The sequence below is a fragment of the Medicago sativa genome, chromosome 6 (assembly GCF_051527215.1).
Source record: "Medicago sativa cultivar Bolivia chromosome 6, Bolivia_mono, whole genome shotgun sequence".
In the NCBI taxonomy this organism is placed as follows: Eukaryota; Viridiplantae; Streptophyta; class Magnoliopsida; order Fabales; family Fabaceae; genus Medicago; species Medicago sativa.
This window is the reverse complement of record NC_140754.1, coordinates 6,519,338-6,535,855: the sequence shown is the minus strand read 5'-3', so window position 1 is coordinate 6,535,855 and position 16,518 is coordinate 6,519,338. Positions and strand designations below refer to the sequence as shown.

Here is a 16,518-nt window from a genome sequence, read left to right as displayed (position 1 = left end):
TAGTTGGAATGCACCTTACCCTAACTAATGACGATCTTCTGGCGGAATCAAGTTGTTGATGATATCTTCAGTTGATCTCAGCAACGTCACCCGCATATCGATCCACTGGAACTTGGTGTGCTCCCAAAACATGCTCATCACGTTTTCGTCGTTCTTTAACTCCACCCAAGTGAATGATACTCTCCCCTCGTCGAGCTTTGGACGTTTATACCGAACATTTTGCACCCTCCTTGTGTCTCTGGGGTTGAGTGCTTGGTTGAATTCATTCAGTTGATCCTTGAGACCTCTTAACGTTACATGAAGGCACCGAACCTTCAACCTCTGAGGTTCTCCGCCGTTGAATTCTGCATGAACGTCGATCCACCCGGCCATTGCTTCAAATCTACACAATTAGAAATTAAACACAATCAATGAAAAACTCATTCAGACATTTCATCAAACACTTGGAGTGCAAATTATGCATAAACCCTACAAATGATAATTACAACATAAACATGCAAATATCTAAATAATTAGGCAATATTACTCATTTGCATGTAACATTGTATCATATATTGCAACAAAAAAAAAATTAAACAAACCCTAAATCTAAAAAAAATCTAATCTAAGCGTAAAAAAATCTAACATAATCATGCAAACATCTAAACATCATAACAATTAAGCACTATAAGTCATTTACATGTAGCATTCTATCATTTCTTGCAAAAAAAATTAAAATTTTAACAAAACAATAAACCTAACAAATTCTAGATTAACAAAAAAAATCTATCATACCAACATAATTTAAGTGAAAGCTTACTTGTTCTTGTTGTTGTAGTGTTGTTTGATTTGAAGTTGAAGGAATTTAGGAGTTGGGTAATTTGAGAGAGAATTGAGATTTGAGTGTGTTGTGTTAGAAAATGAGGCAGAATGAGGTTTTGCCTGGGCTAATAACAGCACGCAACGTGACTTAAGTCACGCAACGTGACTTAAGTTGCGTTTATTTTCTAACTAGCGCATGTTAACTCACGCACCGCATGTTAAGTTGCGTAGGGGCATTTTGGACTTTTACTTTAGGAATGAGCAGAACCGTTTGGGTAAAGAGCAGAACTCAAAAATATTTTACTATTTAAGTATTGTGTAAATAAAGCCAGATCAACCTCATTGAGTCATTGTTGTTGCAAGAGTCACCTTAATTAATTTACTTTAGACAGCTCCAGCTAGCTTCAATACAATGTGCTTAATTTTCCAAGCTAGTCTCTATCACATGTTTCCATCACATGTACTTACCTATTCTTCTCTTCCACCTTTTCATGTCCCTCTAAGGTCAAGAATCTATAAACTAGTTAGAAAAGTAACTAAAGCATGACCAACATTTTCCAGCATATGTACGGTTGGCTATTGCAATATCTGTGTGGTAACTAATTTCACCTCACATGAAAATTAAGGAGTCACCATCATGTATAATAATAGTGCATGCATGCAACTATGCTCTCACTGTAGACAGATGAAAAAAAGTGTCATCTAAACACAAAACTTGTTTTACTTCATATATACATCATTCTATGAATAAAATATATGTAAAAACTGAAAAATCTAGCGTTTTATGTTTCTATAATAGAATGGAAAATTTAATTATATGAGTGCATGGTATATTTCATGCAGATCCAGAAGAAGAACTGACCTCAATGAAAATAAATCATTCTAAATTCAAACTCAAATCATATCAATGTGGTCGATCGGAATGTTTGACCTTATACAACATACAACATTTATCATGCACACATTCGCACGCGCACACACATATTGTCTGTCACACACACACATACACTTGATTCAGACACTTTACCGATTACACGTCTTAAATGAGTCAAACCCCCAAAGATCGAACCCGAAGGGGCTAGATGGTAAAGTTTTCACGTCCAGTTTGCTCAACAACCAAGTTAAATGAGACTCTTAGTGTGACAAAACATAATAAAAGTTTTTATTGTTATATAGCTAATTGAAGCATCCACCAACTTTGTTAATGACTAATCTCTATTTTACAATCTAACGACGAGGTCTATTATTACTAGAAAAACTACGCTAGCATAAATTTGACATTCAAACAAAGAAATAAATCATACTCTTTTTGTTTGAAAAATTAAAAACTATTTCAAAATATACTAGTGGTGATTATTACTGTGCTCTTAAAGAAAAATTAAGAGTAATGTAATAAAACATAATATGTTGACAACAAAATTTTATTCTAACTTTGCTAATAGTTATTGATTAAATCACCTATTTCCTTACATCTCAAATATAATGAACTAAAAATAAACTACAATTTCAACAACAAAATGTATATAACACATTTTTAATTTCAATAACAAACTTCTATATTGATGGCTAAAATTAAACATGGTGCTTCTATTAGCAACATTTCTCCTTTTTTCTGTTGTTCCATAAAGAAAAGGAGAAGAAAAAAAACACCAAAAAAAGTACAATACTAAAGAAAACCAGCATAAAATCTACAAGATTGATAAAAAAAAAATGATTTTGTCTTTTTTTTTTCTGTAGGGATATTTGAAAATAGAAAATGATTACAAGAAACTGAAAGATGTTGTATGTTTGAGACAGAATATGATTTGCTAACTCTCCACAATAGTTGGACCACTGTACATTCTTCCTTCAACTTTTAAATCTTCAAGTTGGTCCTTTTCTTGTAGCCATTCATAAACATTCCTTTCCTCTTCTGGTATGGATAGTCCTTCAACTGAAATTTCATGAGAATGTAGTTTAATAGATATGATTAAAGTTTATGTGGGGTCCGGCACAAATAGAAATATCGATAGTGACATGTGGGACCTAGATTGCGTACAGGCACAAAAGCACACAATGAGACAAATCGGAATCATTCAATCAAGATCAAATGACTTGGAACGAAGAACAAAAACTGCGCGTAATTGCGTCTTTTGTTTAGTACAACAAATCTCGATCCGAAATCTAAGGTGTTACTTCTAAGCCATGTGATCGTGATCGTAAAATATACATTGCGTGACTTTGGAATTCACGGCTACAAGAAATCTAAATCCGTTATGTTGCAATGAATTCCATCTCGTCACGCAATCATGAATCTTGACAATTGGATAAGATCAAATGACTTACATTATTAATTGTATTTTAAACCTAATTTTCTAAAGTTTGAATCAGGCTATTCGATCTTTATCCAACAACAAAGATCACTTAACTACATGATTGTGTGTTTTCTTTTACTGCGGAGAATCCGAGGATATGTCAAGAGATATAGAAATAGTGTGATGTGATCATAAAATGAAGTGTATTAGTGAAGAAAGGCATAACTATTTTAAGGTATAAAGTCGAAAAGTACTTAGATTTTAGAGAAAATTTTACCTGGAAAGTTGGAAAACGGATAATTAGTGTAGTATGTGCAGTGTCTGCCATCAAGATCAGAATATGGAGGACCAAGAACATCAAGAACTGCACATGCTGTCACTGCTGTGAAACAATGCAAGTTGCCACCATCCTCAGGATATAAGATAGAAGGGTTGCAAGGAGCAGTGAAATCATCATCAACCTTCACTTTTGCTAACCTCAACTCAGGACCTGCAACATTAGAATATAAATGCTAATTATTTTCAGCTAGGACAATAGAAAAACAATAATATGAACTATAGTTTTAAATTAGGGCTTGAAACTGCAATTGCAACCACATTTGTCCGTACTTTCCCTTAACATTAAATATTGCAGCGTTACTATGACCGTGACTAAGTTACAGCCGCATTTGTCTGCACTTTCACCTGAAGTTAACGGTTGCAATGTAACGGTAACCGCAACTACAACTGCGGTGGTTTGGATATGGACATATTACTTCTAGATTACATACAAAATCATAAAATATACAAAGGTATCAAATGTTAATTAAATAGCAATTTTTTCTATTTTAGGACTATTCTATTGTATTTAATATGTCTAACTTAGGTTCTACAATTGAAAAAAGAATAAGAGTACAAAAGCATCATCATAAATAAGAAACAGTGAATAATATAAGTACTACTCACTTTCTGAGGGTTTGAAAATGGTAGGAGATTCAGGAGGCAAATCAACCACCCAATCATATGATTTGATGTGCATAGTTCCAAAAAGTAGCTTACTAAAAACTGTCATTCCAGGGTGATTATGTAGAGGAATAACACCAGAAGGTGGCAAACAAAATATTCCCATCTGTACAACACATTAAAAATGTGTATAAGGTCACCATCAATAAAACAGAACTCTTCAAAAAAAAGAGAAAATAAAACTGCATTTTGTAAACTGTCTGATCTGAATCTAACTGTATTTAAAAATAAATAAAAAATCCGCATATTTTGCAAACTGTTTGATCAGATCAAGATTCCCTGCATTCGAGATATTATGAATTCACGCAGTCAATACATTGGTAACAGTTGGATCAATATTTTGTGAACAGTTCGATCTGAAACCAATGGCCACCAATATATTGACTGTGTAATGTAGAGATATCCCAAGTGAATGGGATCCGTTTTCTTATAAACATCATATTAGACTGGCTTAGTTACTTACCGAGAATTTCTCACACTCATAAATGTGCAAGTATGTAATTTTTGGCCTTCTGTGAGATGCATTAGCCCTGAAATATGGCATATTAGGATCCAAGTCAACATCTTCTGGTTTTATTCCATCTGCACAAAAGAGAAGCTAGAGTTGTATACTTTGCATGGCACTTAAAACTCATGAAAATTTTCAACAATTTACTCATATATAACCTATAACCTATGAACCACGTACACAAACGCGACACAAACACTGGTAAAAATCGGAAAAAATAAAAGTCATTAAATACAATCAAATGTATCGACACCGACACGCTTTCCATCTGATGTGTCAGTGTTTCATAGAATATAACTATTGTAATTAACCTTTGGAGTTTTATTGACATAGACTTTATATCATTAACAACTCTTGCTAGATAATGAGTTTTTGTATTCATAGACTTATAGGCTTTAAGCCACCAACAATGCTTCCCCTTTATTGAGAATAATGTACTAATAATCACCATACAAAAAACAAAAATGTCAAGAACATTTTTAGCTTGCTATAAAGTCCATTGTTATTTATTGACATTTGAAAGTTCTATACCTAATAATAGGAATTTAAACCTTCATTACTAACCTATAATCTAGCTCATTATCACTTAATTAGTCCTAATTAACCACAAAGTAAATCCAAATAATCCACATTAGAAGTCAAATAAATGAATGGATATGAAACAAAAAAAAAAGGAGAGAAGAGAGACATGAGAGAGAGAGAGAGAGAGAGATTTAATATCAATATGCTTGATGTCTCATTCACATTAGACCATGGACTTGACATCACATTGTAAACTGAATTTTTTTTTCAATGTAAAATATATATTGGGATTAAATAGCATATGACAACATGCAAATTTTTATTTTATTTGATAGGCAAATCAAAGAACCTCGGAATATATAATATATAAATATACAAATACATAAATAAAACACATGCATGCAAATCATGTTAAGACACATCACATCTCACACTAAGGAGAGAAAACAATAGCAAGTGTGTATATAAAAGAGCACAAAACCCCCCACACAACTCATCCAATAATATTCATGGTAAAATGATAACATCAAAAATTGGTGCAATTTTGAAAAAAGTAACAATTTTTTTTTGAAAAAAGTTAGACAGTTAAAAACAAAACATGAAACATGTGATATACTATGAACAAAGCCTTATGAGTTGTCACAAAAAATCTTCATTTACACATAAATATGTTGACACAAAAACTTATGAAGCACTCATCAAACACAAGACACGGACACCAAACAGGGACACCAATAAGGATACTGACGCATATACACCCGCAATAATTTGAGAAAATACAAATGATTGAATATAATAGTATGTGTCCCTGTCATGTCGGTATCCATTGACACATAAAATATCAAACACGCTTTCAATATGAAATATCGTGCTGATTAGTAAAAAATTGCACCCTGAAAACAATTAATAACAATAACACCATGAAAATCAACACGACACCGACATGTGGATACCAAAATAATTGAGAAAATAAAAGTGATTGAATATAATCAATGTGTCACGGTGTCGTGTCAGTGGCTAAGAAACATCATATCTGACACGTCTTCAATATGAAATATCATTAATACATGATAAAAAAATAAAAACACACATCCCATAACCAATTATCAACATAAAAACAATGAGAAACAAATTAAGCAAAAAAGGAACAAGAACCTCGTACCTAAAACAGACCGCAACTTATCAATGTCCTGAGCTGGTGGGACAATTCCTGTCCCACTAGAAGCAAAGACTTCCTTACAAGTCTCAAAAAGTCTCTGAACCGGCGGCATCTTCTTCTGACGCCGCCGGTTCCTCCTTGACCTGCTGTTAGTAATTGTTTCCTTTGGCAATTCACAAAAATCTCTTCCTTTTCTATCAGCTAAGGTTCTCTCTATCCCCATTCAAACCAAAACCAAAAATCTTTCAACTTTGTTCACCAACTGAAAAATTCAATGCATCAAACTTAATTTCAGCTCAAAGGGTATTCAAAAAACAATACAAATTTCAAAATTAACACACCTCATAAAAATTATCAAAACAGAGGAAACAGGGGAATTGGATTAAATGATAAAATCTCTCAACTTTTTTCACCAACTGAAAAATTCAATGCAATAAACTTAATTTATGCTAAAAGGGTATCCAAAAAACAATTCAAATTTGAAAATCAAAACACCCCATAAAAAATTCAAAAACAGAGGAGTAGTAATAAAAACAGAGGAAAACAGAGGAAACAGGGGAATTGGATTAAAAAATAAGTTAAAAATATAAATAATAATCAAAAATGTAAATATAAATATAAATAATAAGAATGAGGTAAGTGTTTTTTTGTTTACATTGTTTTTTTGGTCACTAGGATGTTTTTTTTGGTTGCACAAGTTGTTGTTGAGGATGTTTTTTGATGAGGTTAAGGATGAAAAATGTTGTAAAATTTGGAAAGAGAAATAGTGAAGGTTGGTGAAGATTGAGGATTGACATTTGATATAAAAGAGGAAGAAGTAGCAAAGAAGAAGGGGTTAGTTGAGAGAGAGAAAACAGTTGGATTATGCAAAGAGAAGTCAGAAAACCAGGGGCCAAGTTTTGATATTCCAATGGGCTGTTTCAACAGCGGGTTTATAAATAAATAGCTTACTATATAATATAATATATTTCATATTGATCTCATTTTATGTCATTGTTAATTAATCTTAATCACTAATTACTTTATTTGGATCTCTAGAAGTTGCAAGCACCAATTAAATTTCGCATAAACAACTTGGAAGTTTTGGATTCGAATCCTAATAAACTTACTCGGTTTAACAATATCGATATTGTCAATTAAACTATGTTTTATGAACATATTAATCACTAATTACTTTATCTGAATATCTAGAAGAAATTGCAAGCACCATTTAAATTTTACATAAACAACTGCGATGTTCTAGGTTCGAATCCTAAAAAAATATTCAGCTTAACAATGTCGATATTGCCAATTGAATTAAGTCTTACAAATATCTTAATCACTAATCTATTGTTTGTGTAAATAATTATTTGGTAAGAAGTAACACAAAAGGCATTGTAAAATCCAAGAATCCAAATAAAGGATTCATCAATAGTATAAAGTCGATTCTAGTTTTGTCTTTATAGATTTTCTCTTCTATTTTCTTTACTTTACTGGGAAGGTGGTTTTGAGTTAATTTTTGACTCAAGATCACTTCTCTTTATCACTTTGTATCTATTTTAATTTAAATAAATAATTTTTATATAGATTTAGTTTTTTTCTTCGTGATTTCGTCGTTTGAATTCAGTTGGGGTGGCCCTGAGGGTGGGCGGGACTGCGGCAGCCCAGGATATCATTTTTTTTAGGGGCACCAAAATTATTATTTTTACTTAATAGTTAGTACTATATGGATATATTTCTCTTTAATTTGTTTTGATTAATTATATTGAAGATATATTTTTAGAAAACTTTGATTATAAATTAATCTTGTGCAACAAAAAATGCAAGAAGAAAAATATTGGAATAATTAAAATGACACAATTTTATTATTTCGTACATGGCACCAAAAATCTTATAACCCGACCCAGAGTGCGGTGTTGTGATGTTCGTCGTCTTCAATGGTGTTGGTCGACTTCCCTGTCTTATTGCGATGTTCATTTTGTTATTATTGAAATATCAGTCGTTCAATCAATGACTTGGACGTCAATGTTGTAAATATGAAGGTATATGTATTTCGATGAGTTTCATTTTATCATATTATTTATAGGCATTTTGTCGTTGTATGCTATTAACTTGAACGTTGAGTTTATTCAAAAATTCATCATTTACGTTTTTAGTTATGTTGAATAATGTACTTTAATGATAATAAGAATTATTGTTATTTTTTTACAAAAGTATCGTGAGAATAACAATATTTTTGTAAAAAAAAAAATTGTTATTCTTATTTCATCATTTTCAGCAACTTTAAAACTTTGTAACAAGTTTCGGAATTTTTTTGTTAATTAAGAAAAAGCTTTTGAATTATTTATATTGAATACGATACTATTATAATCTAATATATTTTAGCATATAGTGCCTCCGGTCACATTTATAAGCAAAAAACAACTTTTGAGGTTCATTGAATAATTAATAGATTAGATACATTAGTTATTCAATAAATCTAAAAAGTTGTTTTTTGTTTATAAATGTGATCGGAGGGAGGGAGTATGTTGTAAAAACAAAATTGATTTTAGCATATATGTATTAAGTTTCGAACAAAATTAACGCTGCTAGAAAGTTTTCTTCAAGAAACTCTGCTAGAAAGTCTACTAACCTAGATAGGAAAATCAATGTCTGTATTTTTTACCATTTTGCCCTTGGAGGGGTATTTTAGTAAATTGGTAATTGGAGGGTGTTATGTTATATATACAGAAATTTTTTCCATTCTCTCTCTAAACTTCAGAATTTTTTTCCCCTTCTCTTTCTAAAAACCCATCGTCCCCCTCACTATTCACCATCTTCTCCAAATTTTTCTCCCTTTTCACTCAAAATTACCAACATGCAAGGCTACAGTCATGACTTAATTGTTATCTCATACTTCCAGCAAGCTCCATTTTCCTCATTTCTTCCCTCTAGGGCGCAGCTTTTCTCTATTCTGCTCTTGGGGTTTATTTCAGAAATTGGATCTAGAATCTCATGCATGTTGGTTTCTGGTGTTGATTTTTGTTCAATATGGTAATGAGGAACAAGGGTTAAGAGCTGTTTGCAATCTAAAGTCATGCTTTTCAGGTTAGTTTTTTTTTTATTGAATTTATGTTCTTGATGTTTTAATTGTTGATTATTGCATGATTAGTGAAGAATGTTTTATTGTTAAATTGAATTTAGATGGTTTTTTAGGTAGTTTTAAGGTTGTGTGCTTATATGTCAAGTTTGTTATGTGCCTTTTAATTTATTTGTTGCATGTTTGTAACATTGAAGTTTCTGGTTTTTAATTTATCTTATTTTTGTTGTATTTATGTTTTATTCAATTTGTTTTATTTTGACATGATTTTGTATTTGATTTTTCTATGTGAAATTGAGCACTCACAAAAAAAGTGTTTGAGAAAATGTCTCAATAAGAAAATGGATGATTTTGTTAGTTTTGATCTCAAGTTTTATCCTTAAAAATTTGAGAGAGAATAAATAATGGGTTTGGTGTGAGAGAGAAAAAATTTATGATAGGGAAAAAAATTTCTTTGTGGGTTGAACAGATGATAAATTTTATGTGTTTGTTGGTGAGATTTTAGTGTTTTTCATGATATAGAAGCTTTTTGGATCATAGCAATGTTCCATAATAGAAATTTTCACCTTAGAACCGTATTTCCTCAATCAAACAGTTCCATTTCCTTCACTGTCTGTCCTGTTTTGAAATATACATTTCCACTATGGTTGCAGTGACTCAAATGAAAGACTACTAAAACAAATATTGAAAGATGAGAATGAATTTGGGATTCTTTATCAGAGAAGTGAATCAGAAAAATTATTTCAAAGAATCCAATGTGATGAATTTGAAAACAATACATTGTTTCACTTGATTCATATAATACGGTGAGTTGCATAATTGTGACTGAGGTTTTAGTATTCCATGAGGTTTGTTCATTTGCTCATTCAAAGTTGTGCATTCAACCTAAAATATTATAGGGAATATTTTGTCCTGGCTTGGCTTATTGTGATAGAGAACTTGGGTGTCTTATTATCAGGAAAACTAATTGCAAATTGAGGCTTATATATTGGTTATTTCTGATATGTGCATGAGTTTTATATGATGTGGTGTGTTGATGAAAAAAATATATAAACAATGTATTGTGACAATTGGATTTTGGTTTTGGGTTTTTCATGTTTCCCTTAATGTGCGATATTCATTTGCAATTGTAATTATGGTTGCGATTTATGGTGTCAAGGTTTTTGATGTCTCTTTGAGACCACAACTTCAATTATAGGCGAATTATTATGCATTTGACTGCAGCTTTGTGAGCAGTATGGTGAGTTTTGTTTGATTGGGTTTTTGTGATAACGAGTGAAATTTAGAATTTGGGTTGATGCAAACTTATTTTTTGATTAAGGTTATATCACATCTAGCTAATATGGAATATGTGATTTTTTTTAAGGTTATATCACATCTACATAATTTCTGAATATATATTTTTTCGATTTGATAGGAAAGGAGCTTGAAGAAGCTGGAGTTCTCAGTGAATCAGATTTTTGGGGAAAGGATTTTTGGGGATTGCATATGCCGTTGGTTTGTCCAGATAGTGCCGTTGTTGCCTATGCTTGGAAATGACAACTCGTCGGTCAAGTTGGAGCTTCTGTCTCTGAGGATAGTTTATTCACAATTTTGCATTCCATATCTACGACACTGACTGGATTTTTATATGGTTTTAGGTATCCCGCTTGCACCTCTGATAACATGGATAAATGTTGTGCTTCCTAACTTTAATCTGCCCTTAGAAATTTCTGAGGAAGAATTAAGGGCATGCTTGAGGGATGGATCCGTATTATGTACCATTTTGGACAAACTGGTTCCTGGTTCGCTGGAGGTAGTAGGAATATCTTTTATTGTGTTATATGCTCAAGTTCACACACTATGCTTTTTCTTTTCCCCTAGCAATTATGTATACATTAACATCCATTGTTTATTAATTGAGCTGAAATCAAGTTAGAGTTGTTTTCATTATATTGTTTATGTCCTCTTTCTTCTAAAGAATGCATTTTTTACTTCAGGGAAGTGGTTCTTCGAATGAGCTGATGAGTGTCGAAAGGTTTCTGGTGGCCTTGGATGAACTGGGATTATCGGGATTTGAATTGTCAGACCTGGAGCAGGTATAAGAAGTTCCTTATGCACGATGCAATTTGAAAAAAAAAATGCTGAGTCATGATGTTTGCTATATTTGGCAATTGGATGTCCTTGATTCAAGGGCTGGCTTGATAAATACCCCATTTGTCTGTACATTGGCAATGGATGCTTAGTTTCACCCTTTGTCATACAATGAAGGAGAACCACTGTATAATTTGATTAAGATGTTTAGTATTTTATGGTTGTGAGCTTAATATTTGCTTCAGTTGGATTTCTTTTGTGGATTGTGAAAATAGTACCCAGCTTTATACGAGCATAGGCCGTGCATAATGTTGAATAATAAAATAAATTGAATGGCTCTGTCCAAACATGACACTGTAATTTCCTTTTTTCTACTGCACTATGTTAATCTGTACTAATTATAAAATTTTGCAGGGATCCATGGTGCCTGTGTTGCAGTGCCTTGAGAATCTGAAAGGTCACTTTGTATAGAATGCTGCACGAGAAAATATCCGAGGTTGTTCCAGGAAGAGGTGGGACCAGCCCGTCCTAACATCCCTTGAAGAAACTGATAGTCGCCTCAAGGATGCTTCAAATTTCCAATCCTCTGTTGATGGTTATGTTGAATCAGGTATTAAGAATTTACTTCCTACGCACTTAAATTTAAGTAAAAAAAAAATAGTGATGTTTGGTGGTCCATAATATATAAGCAAATTCTAATTAATTTTACTGGATTACTGTTATATTTCAATTAGTGTTCTCATGAAACAAACACCACTCATCAATGTTCTCATGAAACAAGTTTCAAAGGATATTTAGTGAAGAGAATGATAGTTCGGAGAATGCAATTTTCTTATTGCACCAAGAAAAATAAGCAAGGTTAACTAATATTTTTAATTAGTATGTATTTAGTTAATTTTACTTATATTTGAGTCCGGATGGTGTTTTACACAGAATTTCTTTCTTTTTTCCCCACTTTTTCTTCATTAATCCCTGAATTTGCAGGTCTGAACTATAAAATTTGCATGATAGAGCGATGTGCATAACTAAGTGATTGGTTGATGGTGCCTGATATCTCTATGTTTTCAACCTTGGCAGGGATTGAGTAGCTCTGGCTATGTCTTCTCTGCTTCTTTGTCTCCATATCTTGCAAGTGCTGCCATTACAACTATTGATGTCCTTGAGGAAAATCCCAATCTATTAACAATGTTGAAGAACAACATTGATATGTTATGGAAAGGTAGGGTTTGATCTCACTGCTACTGTCATGAATGGAACTGTATTGCATGTGCTAATTGTTAGCTGAAATATTTTGTACAGACTTACTCTTTGCCATTTTGAGTTGATGGGCCACAAGACCAAATTCCTGCCAGGAGGTATATTCTCATGAAAAGTCCCTAACTTTAGGTTTTTTTGATTCATTCTCTTTATATGATAGGTGGTTTGTTTGATTCATTGAGCTGTAGCGAGAATATTTCCAAGCTGTTCTGAGAACTTGTGTACTGCATTGATATCTTGCAAACCTCAGTCTACCAACATATGCTGAAAGAAGAAGAGCATGTAAATATTTCCTATTATTACGTTCATGAAAGGTAGATGTGGTTATTTTGTCTTTGTGACTATGCTTTTGTTGGATTAGTTCCCATTTATTTGAACCTGTAGAGATAAATACATGTTTCACTAAACGCAACTTAAACTCATTAATCTTTATGTTCACTTGAACATTGCAGATGAGAATTTTGTGTTGTGTTTCATATAATTTAGTTTATTCGATTTTGATGGCTACTTTTTCTTAAAGGATATAGATCATGGTACTGAATGCAATTGTAATAGGAAGTTAGGCACTGATTTTCCTGTACGGAATGTGCGTGTCAAGCTCTTTTACATCGTTCAAAAATAAATTCCCAACTCAACACTTAGCTGCATTAATGCAAAGGCTTGAAATTTAATAATGTTGATGTCCTGTTAGTTTAGCATGTAAGGGATTAACTAATTAACAGATAATAACTACCTTTATAACTGTAGCTTAAATAAAACAACCTAGAAGTATAGGGTAAAATGTAAACCCATCCCCCCCTTCCCCTTTTCAACTTTGGCTCATTTACTATTTGCCCTGAGGAGGTCAAACCCCTCAATCTTTTCCTAGGTGTACAAAAAAAGAAATCCTTCTCTCAGGGCACACTCATTGGGCATTTTGACTAATGGATAAAATGCAATATACCTCTTAAACTTAGAGTGATTGAATTATATAAGATGTACCTCAATTTTTGAAAGGGACAAAAAAAAAATCCATTCTTTGTTCTCTGAATGCAAGTAAAAACCATGTCCAACAGACATTAATTTGACTTGTGAGAATGACCATGCCGGTGTCAATTATGAGTCATGGCTAACGGTCAGGCTTGGCATACCTTTCTCTTACGTGTGGGCTTAAAGTTCAGTTTTCATGCAATTAATTGCTCTGGCGTCCACGTTGCTAAGGCCAGCTATATACGTCAAAGTGGTCTGAACCATGAAGTTGATTCCGCGACAATGAAATGTATGAAGGGGGTAAAACAAGAAATATTTAGAAATGACTTGACCTGCATCTTTAATTTTGAAATTCTTCAATAATGTAAATTTTTGCATAAGCATGTATTTGTAGATACTTGAGTTTTGATTATCATACTTACTATCAAATTTATCCACTGCCGCAGGTTTTTCCTCTTCTGATCCAAAAATTGTCTACTAAAGAGCAAGCCTCACTTGTGTGGCAATTCATATGTAGTGTTCCTATAATGTTGCTGGAGGAAGTTTTGTGTCCTTCCTGTCAGCAGATAAACAAGCAGAAGCTACTTAGTGTTTTAATGAAATTGCACCAATGGAAACAGCACTGCAAGAGGTTAGCTAAAGTTTATTACTGAATATTGAATAAAATTTATCTACCCCCCGCCTTTTTAATAATTCAAATCTAATTGCGAAGATTTTGGTTTCTTGGCTTGGAAGCAACAAACAAACCTTCACTGGGACATATTTTCAGAGTGAGGAAATTCAAGGTTGCCATGGATTCTTGCATATAGAAAAATCATTTGGTCTGAGTTCATTCAATAGGAACTCCAAAGAAATTTCAAGTCAGACAAAAGTGAATAACAAAGAAACAAAAGATTGGGTCAACCAGGTTAAGGTTTTCCATCTTTGGCATAACGCTATCAAGAAAGACAAGAGCTTTATCTAATAAGAAATTCCGGTTCCGGCTGTTCTCAAAATTTAGACTCAATACTAATCCAACTAAAATTCTTGGTTAATGTCCTCATCTTCTACAGGTAATATTTCTTACACGTCTTACCTTTTTGGTGTGTAGAATCTGACTAAATTGTTGTATTTTAATTTTGCTGAATTTTTTAAAGCCAACCCTCTTCTACAGCTAAAATGCTCAATATTTTTGTTCTCAATTGTCCAAATTTCTGATTATAACTTTCTGATCACAACAATGCTCTTAAGAAATTCTTTATCCTGTACTGAACAAACATGCGCATGACCGATTTTCCATTTATACTTAACATTTCCTTGGTGAAAGTCACATTGAAGATTTACAACAGTTGTTATTATATAACTCGGAAAGGGAAATGCCTTTGACCAAATTTGTATGAATTGTAGGTTTTATGTGGGGCTCTCAGCAATAACCATTTGTTATTGTATTCTTTACATTTGATTGGTTAGATATTTTTTCCTAGCAATTGTTGTAGTGAAATCAAAAATTCATGTATAAGCTTCCTCATTTTTATAGTTGTCACATCATTATATAGACTAGACAGTAAAACCATAAGTGTAATGGTTGAAGCTGCCAATATCAACAAAGCTTGAAACAATATTCTGGAAATGAAATGATGTGTTATAGCAACATAATTGCTTCATTTTTTTCAATTATCTTTCTTTTGGAGAAATTTCATCCCAAGATGTTGAGCATATGAACACATTCACATTTTACCAGCATATATCAACGCATAAAACATTCACATCTGACGATGCTGAAACAATCAAATTTCTAAGGTCAATTAGTTTTAAATTGTAAGTGTTCAATTTTTTTTGTATGAATTGATCATTTCATTTGGTGCACTTCTAATGTTTATCCCTAGGGAGATTGTCTAAGTTATATAACAAGTTTGCTAATCTTCATAAGGGTTTGATGCACTTCTAATATTTATATGATATGAATGAATAATGGCTATTGGAACTGAATGATATGAATGGTAATGAGATTCAGCTGTGTACTTGTGCTATTTTAGATTGGTAAACTAAGTTTTGCCTATGGCTTGCAATTGTTGGTATGGCTTTACTATGATAAACCTTTAAAAAAACAAAGATATGTTTTGAACCATTGAAGGGTTGGTCTTTGTCACTGTTTCGTTCCAAACTTTTTTTTTTTTGTAAATTTATTCACTGTTTTAATGGATATGTATTGACCGTGTAAAAAAGTACATATTCACAATACTCTTATTTGTTTTGTATTGTGGAAGAAAATTTAGAAGGAAAAATTTGACCGTGTAAAAATTCACGTATAAGCTTCCTCATTTATATCCACTTAGTAGTAGAGACTCCTGATGACAACTTCAATGAAACGAGTTCTCTGAAGTCAAGAGGCTCTCTTCTTATAAGGTTCTTGACTTTATCCGAGGAAAGAAGATACTGATAAGTTTTAGCAATAAACAATTTTTTTTAAATATAACTCATTCAAACATACAACAAAGAATTTAAAAAACGCGATATTCAATCATCCGTGTGCAATACTTCTATTATGCTCTTTCCTTTAATTTGCTAAAATGTAAAAAGGGCAGCTATTTCTTTAAAAAATGCGCTATTTCCCTTAATTTGCTCAATTTTCATGTATAACAAAATCTTTCAAAAACGTGATATTTAACCGGTATGAAGCACAAGTTTTTAACTATTTCATGAATCAAGACTTGGTGAGGCTTTGGTAAATATTTCTAATGTTTGTGCATTATTCCTTAAGTTGCTCATTTTTCCTTTGGAACAATTTTTTTACAAGATACGTTATTCAACCCATGCTACTTTTCCAATGCACGTTTAGTCTTCTCAATTGTTGTCTTCGCTGCAACTTGCTTTGTATCTCTCTCTACAAAAAAAG

The 16,518-nt window shown here is 32.4% G+C and overlaps 2 protein-coding genes across 7 annotated transcripts; one reads left to right on the top strand and one right to left on the bottom strand.

Moving 5' to 3' along the window:
* Nucleotides 1-2,305: 2,305 nt before the first annotated feature.
* Nucleotides 2,306-7,061, bottom strand: LOC146912401 (plant cysteine oxidase 2-like). Of its 2 annotated transcripts, none has more exons than XM_085720484.1 (6): nucleotides 6,942-7,061; nucleotides 6,290-6,702; nucleotides 4,561-4,679; nucleotides 4,041-4,203; nucleotides 3,373-3,585; nucleotides 2,306-2,734 (listed from the first exon to the last, which is right to left on the bottom strand). In XM_085720484.1, the coding sequence occupies exons 2-6, from the start codon at nucleotides 6,507-6,509 to the stop codon at nucleotides 2,610-2,612; spliced, it is 840 nt and encodes a 279-aa protein (XP_085576610.1). In that variant the 5' UTR covers nucleotides 6,510-6,702; nucleotides 6,942-7,061; the 3' UTR covers nucleotides 2,306-2,609. The 2 variants fall into 2 exon arrangements, with proteins under 2 accessions (XP_085576610.1, XP_085576609.1); XM_085720483.1 differs by having other exon boundaries at nucleotides 6,290-6,548.
* Nucleotides 7,062-9,005: 1,944 nt separating this feature from the next.
* LOC146912400 (long chain base biosynthesis protein 1-like) lies at nucleotides 9,006-15,278 on the top strand. 5 transcript variants are annotated; one of them, XM_085720476.1, is made up of 11 exons: nucleotides 9,018-9,352; nucleotides 10,762-10,889; nucleotides 10,985-11,139; nucleotides 11,324-11,422; nucleotides 11,832-12,027; nucleotides 12,495-12,636; nucleotides 12,717-12,772; nucleotides 12,863-12,988; nucleotides 14,090-14,274; nucleotides 14,356-14,695; nucleotides 15,030-15,278. In XM_085720476.1, the coding sequence occupies exons 2-5, from the start codon at nucleotides 10,880-10,882 to the stop codon at nucleotides 11,886-11,888; spliced, it is 321 nt and encodes a 106-aa protein (XP_085576602.1). In that variant the 5' UTR covers nucleotides 9,018-9,352; nucleotides 10,762-10,879; the 3' UTR covers nucleotides 11,889-12,027; nucleotides 12,495-12,636; nucleotides 12,717-12,772; nucleotides 12,863-12,988; nucleotides 14,090-14,274; nucleotides 14,356-14,695; nucleotides 15,030-15,278. The 5 variants fall into 5 exon arrangements, with proteins under 5 accessions (XP_085576603.1, XP_085576602.1, XP_085576599.1 ...); XM_085720473.1 differs by having other exon boundaries at nucleotides 9,019-9,352; nucleotides 10,762-10,898; nucleotides 14,413-14,695; XM_085720472.1 differs by having other exon boundaries at nucleotides 9,019-9,352; nucleotides 10,762-10,898.
* The last annotated feature ends 1,240 nt before the right edge of the window (nucleotides 15,279-16,518 follow it).